Below are 14,804 nucleotides of genomic sequence, written 5' to 3' on the forward strand. Positions count from 1 at the left end.
GTCTGGCAGCTTGAGCCATGAGTTCTCGTTAAAAATTACAACCGCTCCCAGAGACTCATATTCCAACCAAGGACCTAGAGATAACCTAGAACCCCTGCACAGATGTAGCCCATGGCAGGTCAGTGTCCAAGTGGGTTACATAGTAATGGGAAGAGGGACTGCCTCTGACATAATCTGATTGGCCTGCTCTTTGATCACCTCCCCCTGAGGGGGGAGCAGCCCTACCAGGCCACAGAAGAGGACAATGCAGTCACTTTTGACGAGAACTGATAGACTAAGATCAGAAAGGAGAACCTCCCCTATCAGTGGACTTGGAGGGGCATGCATGCAGAAACGGGAGGGAGGGTGGGATTGGGAGGGGAGGAGGGAGAGGCTTATGGGGGGATACAAAATTAATAAAGTGTAATTAATAAAAAAAAAAAAGAAAAAATTACAACCGCTCCTTTGCTAGAGATTCTAATAACCTTGACCTGGAACTTACTTCATTTCCTCTCTCCTATATTTGTATTTCACATGAGCAACCATACCTAGAAAGGTGCTAAGGCTCAAATGCCCACCTGTAAACTTATGTCTGCAAGAACAGTAGAAGTTAGCATAGATGGCGGGCTACTCGCCAGCTGGCCAGAGACATTTGTAGCGCAGCAGAGCACAGCCTTCAGCAAGCCAACCCCACGGATCCTGACACTCCTCTAAATGTGTGTAAATGGGGGAGTACAGCCTTGCTCAAGGCCAGCCTGGCCCAAGGCAGCCCAGGCAGCAGCTGGATTTCTAGTAAGCGTAATGCTGCTCCCAAAGGTCGCTCACTGTACTTGGGAAGAACAGTTGCTTCCTCACTTCCAGTGCTGGGTTACTAGGGAGCGAAGGCCTCTACATGTACCTCACATCTTCAAGTGTCAAGTGTTAACGTCAAGATGCAAATTAAGTTTTGAGTGGTCCAGGGAAGTGTGCAGAAGAGCAGCCCCGAGTGACCTTGGGAATGCGTTAGTTACTTGAATAAAAGGGCGCATGGAACTTTGAGAGCATACCACGGCTCAGGCCCTCACTAGGAGCGCTAAGCTCTGAGTAGTAAAGTACCTCTTACTTTGCTAAAGGGGGAGGGAAAGATAATACCCTAATGAATAACTACCAGGCATTAATGATAGGAGAAAGGTAAATGCCCTTTATACATTTTTAATAGTAAAATTCATGGCCTGTGAAGATGGTAACAGCAGCTAAAAGAAATGCATCCATGGACTCACTACATTTGGGTTTGTAAGGATGTTTTATGTTACAAAAATGAAACAGACAAGTACAATTTCTTGACACATTAGACAGATATGAGTGGGCAGAAGGGAGAGGAGAGAAAAGAGTAGTTCCCACTGGCTTATTGTCATGATAAATTATACACTATTATGGCATGGTGGGGTTTTTAAATATATATCTGCTCAAGTAAGATATTTTATATAATTTTCTAGCTTGTGACATTATTTCAAATCTTTTTTTAAACATTTGCACAGTGTGTGTATTGTTCAGTACAATTGCTTATCTCCATGAACAAGCCAAAAATTGTTTTGACTTACACTCCCCCCCCCTTGGAATTGGGAAGTTTTGTAAAACCTTGGAGTAGGGTGTCATATTAGCCTTGACAAAAAGTGCTTTGGGATTTGACTTTTCTTTAAGGTTATTGCAGCGGAAAGAGCATGGTAGTGTGAGGGCCGAAGTTAAATGCCCATACCGGGCCGACGTTAAATGCAGGAGGCTATTGCTTCTGTTTTCCCTCCCCTAAGCAAGTTTGTTTGACCTACCTGTACTGGATGTGCTTGATTACACGTGGGCAGGAGGTACCTGGGCAAGAAATACATCAGGATTTACATCTGCCCCTGATTGCATGTAGGCAGGCCGTAAGCAGGCAGGAAGTATGTGAGGCTGTATTTGTGCCCCTGATTAGACCTGATGGGTAATGTGTTGAATTGTGGGTTTTGCTTTTTTAAGTTCCTGCAAAATATGACTCATGTTTCTGAGAACACAGAGACGGACCTTCCAGAAATACATCCTGTTAGGATTTTGGAACCAAACCTGCTTCTGGGTTGCCTAGATGTCATCATGTGTCGCCAGCCAGGTGGTTACACCTAGAAGGCGTGGTTACTTTGCCTCTTAAAAGGAACAACCTGACATGTGGTCCTTCTCTTGCTCTCCTCTCTTGGCCTCTCTTCCCCCTCTCCCCTTTCTCTGTCAGACCCCCCTTTCTCCCCACCATGTCCTGCTCTCCCTTCTCTCCCTCTCTTCACCTCCAGCTAATAAACCTCTTTCATATAAAAGATCTGTTGTGATCATCATGATTTAATTCATCCCCTTACTCATCCTCCTTCCTAGTATTTAATCAAAACTCACTTCAGTTTTGGTTTTAAATTATGGTAGTGGCCTTATTCTCAACTGGTAGGATTAACAGCAGATTAGGGATGGTGTCTGGTCAGTGCCTCAGCCTTGTTTACAGTATATAGACAAAAAACACTGGGCTGGCAGTAACAACTCAGGCCCCACTAAGGTGAGAGCTCAAAGCTTTTATTCTAGCTTTGATCTGCAAAATGGGCCACTGCAGAAAAGAAACTGTGGGGCCAGGTGCTTCAAATCTGTACTTGTAGCACTTGGAGGTAGAGACAGAGGGATTCAAATTTCAAGGCCACCTTTGGCTACTTTGGGAGCTCAAGGTCAGCCTGGACTAAATAAGACACCATCTTAACATTTACAAAAGGAAAAATAAAAAGGGAGGAAAGGAAAGGAAAATAACGTTGAGAGGAAAAAAAAAATCACCTAATGAAATCTCAAATTTGGAAGGGGAGAAGAGGAGGGAAAAGGAGGGAGGAGAGGGGAAAGAAGAAAAGAGTCAGTCATCCATTTTCTTCTTTGGCTGGAGAGAATAAAAAGTGTTTGACCCAAACGAACATGCAAGTGTGAACTAGCAAGTGAAATCCACAAGCGGGTCAGAGCCAGTCCCACTGAACAACACCAGCACTCCCTGATTCAGCAGGCTTACGAAATGTCACACAGTCGGTATTTGGGGGTTGGCTTGCAGTCGGTATGACTATCTTCTGTTTAGTGCAGAAGGTAATTACTGGTTTGAAGATGTGGGAGTGCCTTCATCGGGAAAATACGGTATGTGAACTTTGATTGCCAGGATCAACTCTTAGGCCCTACCTCCCTTGCCAGTTGTGTTTTGGCAGGTATAATCTCCAACTACTGAACTGTGGCAACACTGAAACGTCACCTGATTTTCGTTTGTCATGATTTCACTAGTTCACTGAAGCCGTCCTCAAACAATTCGCCTGCCTCAGTCTCTTCAGTGCTGTGATTATAGGTATGTACCATTATGCAGGTGCTTCTGTGGTTTTTACTTCTCTTTCTGTATAGGGGAATTATAGTATGATTAAAAAAATAACCATAAGGGTAAGTATCCAAGGACATGCATACACACACTCAAACACACCTACACTGTGCTGTTGACTGTATCATTTACTATTTATACTTAATTTCTGGAATGGATAAAAATTAAATGAGTGACAGTACTATCAGAAGCTTTCCCCCCACCCTACTTTTCATACTGTTGCTTATTTGCATTCAAAAGCGAAAAAGAAAACTTTTAAGTTCACACAGCAAGTAATTTTAGTACTAAAGGCCAAGTGACTCCCAAAACAATGTAGACTCTAGCTGTTGCTATTGGTTGCTTCTAAGAGGTTAAAGGTGTGCCCCTGTTGCTGAAGACATTGCATACTTAGGACACAGAACACAGATTATTTAATCTGGGTCTAATCTGAAAGCCTCTTTCCTACAGGCTCAGGGAACATGGCAGAAGATGGGGCAGAACAATTGTAAGAGCCAAATATCAGTAACTCTGCTGTGAAACAGTTTCCCACAGAAATGACCAACTGGACAAGACTGGAATGATGCCAGTATTAACAGACATGCTAACATAGAAGAGGAAAAAAAAATCTCATGAGTTCCCACACCTTGACAAGGAACAATAGGCAACTAATGGCTGCTGAAGAGGGAGAATTAGCCTCTCCTAGAAACAAGCCCCTGCAAAGTGGTCAGCCCTAGTGATATAATGTGTGTGTGTGTGTGTGTATTTACTATGTATATATATGCATATATACAAACAAGTAGACTCAGCAGATTGTATGTATATATATATGCATACTCATGCAAACACATACATACACATGCATCACACACGTGTGTGTGAAATGAAAAAGAGGCTATTAATTTGAGAGGGGGAGACATGGAAGAAGTTGGAGCAAGGGACTAGAGGGAGGAAAGGGAAGGGAGAAATTGATGTAATCATATTTTAATTTTAAAAATGTATAAAAAAATTAAGAATAAATACTCCCCAAAACGACAACTTGAAGGTTGAAGGAATAGTCATTCAACATAATTAGTAGAAACCAACAGAACTGCACCCAATAAATGGCATGAACTTTAAACAAGAAATCCAGATGTTTAGAATCCTGTGTTCTGATCTGAGTTTCTGAATCAGTGATGCCAAGCAGGAGTAGCCATTCATTTTCTGGGTACTGCTGCACTAGGCCCCATAAGTTAGGCTAACCTATCCAATACCACAGCCATGCTGGCCTCACAAGTAATTCAAGACTCCATACTCCCCTGAGTTCCCCCTGGGCCTAACTACTGGCTCCTCGTTATCTCCTGGCAGGAGGCTCTTTGTACCAGCTCTGTCTCTAATGGCAGCTCTTGACACCCTCCAAAGCTCAGCCCCCTGCTTCTCCTCCTGGCTATTGTGCAGATACAAGTGGGTACTTTCTTCTCTTGGTCCTACACTCCTCATTGCAAGCTTCCTTCCACCTCTGACAGTAACTTAGCTGGCTCCTAAGAAAACCTCTACATCAGTCTCTACATACTGCTTGAAATAAGCAAGATTTATCAAGACTCTACTGTGTCTTTTGTGAGAGAACTGAAATGATGGTGCTGAACTCAGTATTTAACGGTCTGTGTACTGTACTTCACACAGGTACGGATAGCTGGGTATCCTTCAAGTTGCCACGGAGACCATCCATGTTTTCTGTTTTCTTCTGAAAGCATCAACATACTTCAGCGTGACAACTTTATCTTTTTCATCTTTCCTAGGAAAGGGCTACATCGTGTTTTATGGTCACTAGCAGTACCTAAACACACCTTTAGTTATTTTTCTTCTCCTTGGGTGCAGAGTCAAGCTACCTTTCCCTGCCTCTCTTGCAAGTAATGCATCCATGTAACAACAACATCAACAACAAAATTGTGAGAAGAGATAACATGTGTCTCTTGAAGAGCTTGGGGAAACCTGACCAGAACGTTCAGGAGACAAGCGTGTCCCCTCCTTGCCCTCTCTTTATATGTGCAGAAAGTGAGTAATAGGAAAGACCAGCCAACACCAATGGGGAAGCCAGGAGGGAAAGACAATATTCTCTGAAACTCTTCCTGCAGGAAAATTGCTCACTAACCACAAACCCACACTGGACTGTTATGCGAGCCATTATACATTTTGAGGTCAGCAAAGCAGTGGAGCCTAGTGTAAACTAATGGAGCCAATATATTATATTTAAAAGAATTAAATCATTTAAACAAAGAGTTCCAGACTTTCTCCTAGAAAATGCCGTGCACTTGGCAGAATGGGAAGTAAAGCAGGAAGAGGCAATTATGATTAGCTGCAAATTATATATTTATATAACTATATGTTATATATTATTGCTGTATAATTAATAATATATTATAAACATATAGTTATATATTATTAATATATTATATAACTTATATATGAATATATTATATGTTATTTTGTCTTATATGTATTATATGTTTATATATTAACATATAGTTATATAGCATATATGTATATATTTATACTATATAGACATATAGTTATATAGTATATATGTGTATATAAATATATATACATCACATACAAATAAGTGCATTATTCCTCCTATGGTGTTTCATTTCAATTATACCTCACAGCAAGTTTAGAAGACAATACTATTGTCTATATTGTTCAGACAAGGAAATTAAAGCATCTATGCCATATTCAGGAAGTAGAGTGTCAAATTCAAAGTCTTTTATTTCATTGCCCAAGTTGGTTGAGTATCCATCACCTTTGACTGAGTTTCCCTTCATTTCCAGGCCCTAGATGTCCAAGAAGGTCCAGTTCACCTGGTGACAGTGTGAGTACTGCCATAATTACTATTTGCCATCTCCGCATACATTGGGGCCTCTGCCAGAAAGCATTTACCAAGTTCCCCAGTATGTCCCTGAGGTAATGTTTCAACACTGATAATAAGGCTGCTAGCCCTGAAATCCAGCCCAATCACATGGGAAGTCCACTGGCTGGGCTGGACCAGACCTGCCCAAATCTAAGTGAAGAACTGATGCCAGTGACAGAGACACACATCTTTCCTTAACAAATGAGATTTGTGTATAGGAAAAAGTCAGCTGGGCAAGTGGTGGTATACATCTGTAATCACAGCACTTAGGAGGCAGAGGCAGGTGGATCTCTGAGTTCAAGGCCTACAAAGCAAATCTAGGGCAGCCCATGCTACACAGGGAAACCCTATCTTGAAACAAACAAACAAACAAACAAAAGTCACAGCTGAATCCAGTACACAAACCTACAAAGCTACTTGAGAAATTCTTTAAAGTTAGGAAGGATTTCCAGGGAGCACATATACCTGAGACAGACTCAACAAGGAAAGCGAATGAAGAGCTTGGGGAAAGCACATTTATGTGCTTCTTTCTTGGGTTTCCCAACTGGAATGTCACACCACCTCATGATATGGACTGCCTGACTAATGAGCCAGCATTCCAGCACCACAGTGAGGCCAGGGCAGACCTCTTCAGCCATCACAGCCTTTTGTCTACCTTCCCCAAGCATGAGAAGAAAGAAGGCATGAATTTCAGACTCCAGTGTTGGTGGATCTCCTTCAAGGCCTTTAGGCTGGAACAACAAAAGTTGCATGAGTCACTGACCCAGATATTCTTTAGAAAGGTGAGAGAACTGGGTCAAAAAAAATGGTCATAAAACTTAAGTTTCACTTATTGTGCAGTCTTAACATGCCAGTTCTGTGTTTGGGTTCTCTCCCTCTTGTGGAGATGGCTGAACTATGGGTCAGCAAAGTGAGGACGGAGTGCTAAGGGAAGGACTTCCTGCTGCTAGCTGGAAGCCAGGCAAAGCAACATGTCTAAGGGCGTTTTGGGTCTCAGCCTTACAAGAACATGGAGTCACAGCCCCAGGTGGAGGAAGATTCCCCGTATCTCCCTGCAGACAGGATTTTATATGGAATGTGGCAGGTTTGCTTTGGGGTTTGATCTATGTCAAGTAGGGTACTGTGACCTAGTTTCACTCAGGGTAGATGTGAACACAGCAGAACCCGAAGGGTGTAAGAAAGGGCTGGAAGCCAGGCAAGACGTGGTTAGTGAGAAGGATTAATTAAATGCAAGCCAAGGTGCTCCGGTGTGAATACTGGAAGTAAATCCCAGAAAGGAGAAGGGAGGGGGGGAACTGACACCATATTTAGAAGTGGAGATGATGGGTATATAGCACATGAGAACGGAGCTCACGTCGGTGACAAGATCAGGGTCTTGTGTTTTTGCATTTCTTCTTCTTTTCTCATCTTTAAATAATTGTTAGTTTACGTAAATGGGTGTTCTGCCACCACATGCATGCAGTGTCCACAGAGGCCAGCTGAGCCCCTGGGCTTGGGATTACTGACAGTTCTAAGCCCCTATGTGGGTGCTGAGGGTAGAATCCAGGTCCCGTGGAAGAGCTGCCAGCGCTCTGACTACTAAGCCAACTCTCCAGCCCCACATTTCTTCAGAAAATTCTTGCAAAAACTTCCATAGAACATTACCATTTTCAACCATAGAATTTTAAGGATACGGTAGAAGAGTGAAGTAGTTAATAAACTATGTGGAGTTCCATTCTGTTTTCCTGTGCCCCCATGTTATCAACAGCATGCTATCCTGTTTTTGCTTAGATACAAGGAAACTGAGAATTCTGACTTGTTAGATAAGCTAATTATTTCTGAGTGAGAAGAGAGTAGAAAGCAGCTGGCTGTGGATTTCAGTAACAAAGGCTTGGGGCCAAGAGCAGTAAAGGTCACTCTAGGCACTTGGGAGAACCACCTGGAGGGCTGAGCAAGTTCTCAAACTCTGCCAGAGTTTAACTTCCAATCCTCTACACAGGGTTACCAACGTTGTTATCCCAGAGGCTACTAATGTTTCCCCTGCAAGCCCTGCCCACCCAACCCCCATGCCCTCTCACATCCCTGGGGCTCCACCTGATGTCCCACCTCCCCTGTCCTATCTCTAGGGCTATAAAGAGAGCCCTCGTGTGAAGCAGGTGAGAAAGTTGCAAGGGAGATTAAGAACTTAACTGCCTGACAGGTTCAGCCCAGAGTCCAGAGATGATCAAACCAGCAGACCATCCAGTGCTTCAACAGCACTGTGTAATGGTTGGTATTTACACAGAGACTGTCCTTGTACCCTCTCAAGACTTCTGGATGTCATCTCAAAATCCTGGATGCAATTTTACCTCTGACACTCTCATTAAATCTGTATTTTGTAACGAAGTCACATGCTCTTCTCATTCCCTACTAACTTAAGAAATGGTTCAAGCGCAATCATAATTACTTACTTTAATTCCTTGTGAGCCATAGCCGGGGGGCCCAGGAGGGCCAGGCAAGCCTTTTTGCCCAATATCACCCTGTGAAAAGAGGGAGAGAAATTGACAACCAAGTATGGAAAGATTGGGGAGGAAAAAGTTAACATATCACTTGGCTTCATTCTTTCATAAGCTGACTAGGATCATCCTGCCATCATATAGTTCCTATTTCATATAAGGTTGTTGTTCTAGACATTCTTAGGCCACGTGGATTGCTTACAAACAAACTTTTACATATAACCCAAGTGTAGGCCAGGAGGCGAAGAAGAGCAGCTTGAAGGAAATGGAAGGAGAGGCCAGGGACTTCTGCTTGGTAAATCTACCTGTTGCCATCCGAGGCCGCCCACACCAAGTCCAAAGGCCAATAATGCCAGATTCTATGCAACCTAGGACATGCTCCCTTTTAATATGCAATGCTAGCTCACTGGGGATACCGTTAGAGTCAGTGGAAGGGCTGGAGAATGGCTCAGGTCAGAAAGTGCTTGCCGTGTGTGCGTGAGAACCAGAGTATGGTCCACAGCACCCACGTGAAATATCAGGGCACTTGTAATCTCAGAACTGGGAGGCAAAGGCAGGCCGATTCCTTGGACTCAACTGCTGGCATAAATTGATGAGTTAAGGCTATTGAGAGATCCTGTCAATAAAGCACGTTAGGTAGTTTCTGGGGAATAACATCTGAAGCTGTCCTTTGACCTCTACGCACACTCACACACACACATACACACATCAGCACACACATATGTGCTCACATGAACACAAAAATACATGAACACATATATAAAAATATACCATGTGTGCTTCTATATACATAAACAATCATGTGTATATACACACAAACACACACACATAGTAACAGGAGATATTGGTAAAATCGGATGCAATAATTTTTCCTCTGAGAAAAGTCAGTATATTTATGTTTTTTAATAAAGGTTGTTAAAAAATGATGGTACATGGTAGTGAATTCACAAAAACATGAACAAATCAATGCTAGATATTTTTCCTCTTTCTGTTCTTTTATCGAAAAGAATTTATGTGATACATTCTGGTCACACTCCCTCCACCCACCACCAACTCCTCGCAGGTGCTTCCCGCCTAGTGACAGAAAATGTGAAGCAATAAACTCAGCATTTCTCAGCGTGTCTTCATTTACTGAGGAGAGGCTTCTGAGGTGGGATCAGATCGGAGAACAGGATGTGCCGCCCTGCGGAGACCTCCAGGCACCTTCGTGCAGCCATTTGGCATTTAGTGACAGGAATGAGTGCTGAAGGAAGTGTGGTCAGGCCACTGCTACACTTTACAAACACCCTGCAACCTGAGGCACGGGTGACGTCACCAAGTATGATAACCTCATGACCGTAAAGCTCAAGAGAACCTAAACCAAACCCGAGCAGAATATGCTCTGAGGACAGGGAATTAAGTTACTAAATAAATCAGGGGTTTGGGGTTTTTTGGTTTTCTTTTCCTTTTTTCTTTTTGGTTTGTTTGTTTGATTGTTTGTTTTTCCTGGTCATTATAAGAAAGCTTTAGTTTTCTCAAATTGTAAAGATGTTTTCTCATTGCAAAATGTTTTAGAACTGAAAATAAGGATGCCAATGGAGAAGAAAAATGGAGGCAACGTTCCATGGACAGTGACAGGTGTCCTAGGGCCCCTTCATCTGTGTACAGCTACCCAAGATTTTCAAAACCAGCCTGCTGTCAGATGAAAGTCCAGGAAGAGAAATGAATAAATTAAGAACCCAGGTGAGGCTGGGGTCCTGAGCAAACCTTAAGAAGTCTTTCCTGTCTCTTTTCTAATAAATTCATGTGAACTTGGGGTGTGACCAGACCTATCTGAAAATCTGAATTTGTAGTGTGTGTGGCTCATTGGCACCTGTTTCCCCAGAAACATGATTTAAATTTCCTTGACTCGCTTTTGAGCAAATCAAAAAATTACATGTCTTGAATAAATGAGTGAACAATTAAAGCAGTGTCCCACACTCAGCATTGCTGACATGTTGATGGAGACAAAGCTGTCTGGTTCACTGGGAGTTGTGTTTAACGGCACATCTGAATTCTACCCAGTAAATGACAGTGTCATATTCAGCTGAAACAGCCTAACATGTCTCTAGTGTGATACTGTTGGAAGTGCTCCTGGGAGCTCCAGAGGGAAGGACAAAATTCCCCTCAGTGAGAAACACTGGATCTCAAGAACTAAAGAATTGATAAGTACCAAGCTAGAGAAGATACGCAATTGCTACATAGAAACAAAGGCTGCAGAGGGCCCTGAAAGAAGCAACAGAAGCGATGGGCACAATGAAGCTTCACTTTTGCACCAAGGTCTGACGGAGAGGCTGAAGACATACTGTACAGTACATATACTAGTCAGTGACCTGTTAAAAGGCCACTGGAAACACCTCTGGCCAAAGATGTGTGTGTGTGTGTGTGTGTGTGTGTGTGTGTGTGTGTTTCTTTTAAGGCAGGGTGTCTATTTGTAGCTCTGGCTGCACTCAAACCTGTTATTTACTAAAGGTAAGCCTTGAGTTTGTAATATTTCTGTCTCTGCCTCCCAAGTGCTGGGATTGGAGGTTTATACCACCATGTCTGGCTGTGATTTCATGGAGAACTAGCACAGTTCCTGAGAAAGCCAGAAATATTTAGAACACTTTGCAACTATGGTCAGAGAAGTTGACAGGTGTTCTGACTTTGCAAGAGAAGCAAATGTTTTAAAGATACTGCAGCTCACTTGACATAAAAAAAAAAGGGCTTCATCAATAATCCAGAAAAAAAACTAAGCCAACAATAAAATGGAGGCTTCATATGAAGGAGTTGTTCAGTGAGATGGCATTAGGCTTGGCTGTCCCATCTCAGAAATGCTTGGGATGACAAGTGTTTCCAAATTGAGTCTTTACACATTTTGTTTGTATATAATGAGTTGTTTATACATAATGACTTCCTCTGGAGATGGGATACATATTTAAACACAGAGTGTATTTACGTTCCTCATGCACCTTGGACAGAAGCCCAAAGGATCAGGATTTGACTGTCATGCATTCCATGGCATCAGTTATGGACTTGCCACTTGTGGTCATGTTGGGCTCAAAAGTTTCTAAATTTGGAGCACTTCTTGTTCAGGGTTTTCCAATGAGGAATTTCCTAATGGCACCTGATGCTTGAACACATCAGAGACCCAAGGACTCACCTTTGGTCCTTGGATTCCAATGCCTCGAGGCCCAGAGGGACCTGGAGGGCCTCTGACCCCTGGCTCTCCCTGAAAAGACATAATGAATGACAAGTTAGCAATTAAAAGAAAAAACCTTATAGCATATAACTTTTCACATTAAATATACATTTTCAAAGAATATTTACAAATTTTCAAGTTCCTTGAATGACACTATGATATTCATTTGAGCCCCTTTCACCTGCTGTTTCAACATTATGTGCTCTTGTTACTTTCTTCTCATGCTCTTTCCTGATAAAGGTTCCATTTCAAATCAATCCAGTTAATTAACTTTCTGGCAGTGTGCGCTTCATTCAGAGCTTGCTTCTGTAGAATTTGGAAAAGTAATCATTGTGTTTTTGAACAGAGGAGGAAAGGAAATGTGAGGATAAAAAGTGGCCATAACGAGCTCTGTCCACATCCTGGATGAGCTGCCTCTGTTATTTCAGCAATTGAAACTGTAATGCTTGACTTGGCGTCAACTCTGGGATCCTTGGGCCACAAGAGTGATTATGAGCACAGGGTAAATCCTACAGCATTCTTTCTGTTTCTCCAGGGGGTAGCATGTTAAGGCTGGTCTTTCTGAGGTGGCAATGTTAAGAAGACACAAATATACCCCTCCCTATCCTTCAATACTCGGGTATGTTAGGATAATGCCGAGACAATGTTAGGGTTGTTCAGGGTTGACATCACTTAATACGCACAACCATCTCCTGTTACCATGCTGACATGTTTACCTAATTTTTCTGAACTTCAGTGAAGTCACCAGATAGGTGGAAAATAATATCTACACTTCACAGGGATAGAAGTAAAAAGAGAGTGAGTCATAAGGCCTCTCACAGGGAACACAGTAAATGTCAGCTCACTACATACCTGCTTTAATTAAACAGGAAACAACTAAAGCTTTCCAAGTCTGCCTACCTACTAAGAAGAGGCTGGGCTCAGGGCAGCAGAGAAGCAGTGACCTTGGAGAGCTGTTATAACCCCTTGGAAAAACAGTTTGGCAGTTTCTTTAAAAATCCAATACATATTTACCACCCAACCCAGTGACTTCATTGCTAATCACACATCCAAGGGAAAATAAGAGCACATAACACCCAAATTCCAGCACATGAGGGTCCTCAGGAGAATTATTTATGAAAGCTTAAACCCAGAGAGCATCCAACGCCTATCATCTGGAGAATGAGTAGAAAGGAAATCCTGCAAGAAACAAACTATGGATTCATGCCATAATACGATGCACCTCAAAAGCATTGCTCTTGGTGACTGACACTGACATACTGCAGGATCCCATTCATGGAATGTCCAGAAGAATATAAATCTCTAAGAACAGAAATAGACTAGTAGTTGCCCGAGGCCAGGATTAAGAAGATGAATTGATTATAAATAGGCATGAGGGATTCTGGGCGGAGGGGTAAGGAGATCTTCTAAAAAATTATCTGTAAAGACTACTCCTTGGTAAACTTCACTATAAAAAAGAAAATCGCTGGACTGTATACCCGAATGGAGGGGCAGTTAAGGCACTCAATGGTCTTCCAGAGGACCCAGGTTTAGTTTCCAGCTGTGGCAGAGCAGCTCACAGAAGCCTGTAACTTCTGCTCCAGAGGGTTTGACACCCTTTTTGGCCTCTAGAAGCACCAGGTAAACATAAGGTGCACAAGCATACTTGCAGGCAAAACGCCATGCATACAAATTCAATTTTTAAACTTCTTTTTTTTTTTTTTAAGAAAATTCAAATCAGACTTTGGACCTGTATATCCCAAGATCTTTATCTTTCTAAAATGCTTCAAGATATAAAATAAATTGGGTAACTTTATAGCTCACTTTTTTTTTTTCTGGTTCAATTCTCCTCACCTTTCCCAAGTATTTATAGACATGGTTGATGAGAGAAAGATATTTTTTCTTATCTTCAGTGGTGTAGAGACCCACAGTTGCCCAAGTTCTTGTAAATAACTCTTCATTCATACTCCTGTAAGTTTGATCCCTGTTAAACTCATTGGTGCTCCAAACTGTACTTGAGTGGAATTATTTCTTTATTTCTGTCATTGTGCTCTTCCTGGGATGAGTAGACATTTGTTCGAGTTTTCTCAGAAAAGGTGCACACGGCACAGCTCCTTCTCTGCCAGCCTGCGCTTGTGTGCTTTTGAGGGACTAATTACCTCCCTCCTAGTGACTGCCGGCCCCGAGCGACTTCAAGTTCCTCACAACTTTAAGGATCAACCTCACATAAAGAGCTTCATGCAGAGAGCATGAACACCCTCTGTCAGACACATTTCTATGATTTCTCCTTTCTTGAAAGTGTCTGTGCCCATAAAGAAGTGTCAGTATTGTGTGAGGGCCTCTGGAGACACCTGAGTGATCTATCTCTCTGCCACTTCAGGGCTATTATCTGTCAGGGTTTTAATCCCCCCAGCAAAAGAGAATACCAGTAAACAGAGCTGTATAGATATTTACTTAGAATCACTAAATATGCTATCAAGCAGATACGATGGCTTCCTTTCCTGGATTGCTGATCACCTCCATCTTTTCAGGATATGGTAAACAGATTAAACCTGAGGTAGCTGGACACCGTGTGCCTCCTCTGTGGAGCATACATCCTGACCTGTGAATAATATGGCTGAAGAGAGTGGACATGACTCTGAATAGGTAGCTAGATCTGCCAGCTTACAAAACAGGAAGAGAAACCCATGAGCCACTGCTGTGAGGAGAGCTTCAGCAAAGCCTCAAGCCCAAACAGTATAGTCATGAAGGAAGTACAAATATTCGATGAAGGGGGAATAAACTGATTTCAAGAGACGTGATCGATGCCTCCATCAAATACAGTGTGGGGACATCACTCAGAACCAATTTATTTGAACAAAACAACTATAAAAAATTCATGAGGCAAACTGCAAGATTTGAGAAGTAGATATTTGCTATAGTAAAAAA

The 14,804-nt window shown here is 42.4% G+C and overlaps 1 protein-coding gene and 1 long non-coding RNA gene across 2 annotated transcripts in view; one reads left to right on the plus strand and one right to left on the minus strand.

The window, feature by feature from the left end:
• The window catches only part of Col28a1 (collagen type XXVIII alpha 1 chain), a 152,703-nt gene that overhangs the window by 44,775 nt on the left and 93,124 nt on the right, over nucleotides 1-14,804 (minus strand). Inside the window, exons 27-28 of the mRNA XM_021647616.2 lie at nucleotides 11,859-11,927; nucleotides 8,654-8,722 (exon numbers count right to left, since the gene is read on the minus strand). Coding sequence (XP_021503291.1) covers nucleotides 8,654-8,722; nucleotides 11,859-11,927 — 138 coding nt within the window. The remainder of the gene's footprint in view (nucleotides 1-8,653; nucleotides 8,723-11,858; nucleotides 11,928-14,804) is intronic.
• Nucleotides 3,204-10,544, plus strand: LOC132649684 (uncharacterized). Its single transcript, XR_009588168.1, has 3 exons — nucleotides 3,204-3,334; nucleotides 6,145-6,185; nucleotides 10,253-10,544. It is a non-coding gene; the product is annotated as an uncharacterized LOC132649684 (long non-coding RNA).

The sequence above is a fragment of the Meriones unguiculatus genome, chromosome 21, assembly GCF_030254825.1.
Source record: "Meriones unguiculatus strain TT.TT164.6M chromosome 21, Bangor_MerUng_6.1, whole genome shotgun sequence".
NCBI lineage: Eukaryota > Metazoa > Chordata > Mammalia > Rodentia > Muridae > Meriones > Meriones unguiculatus.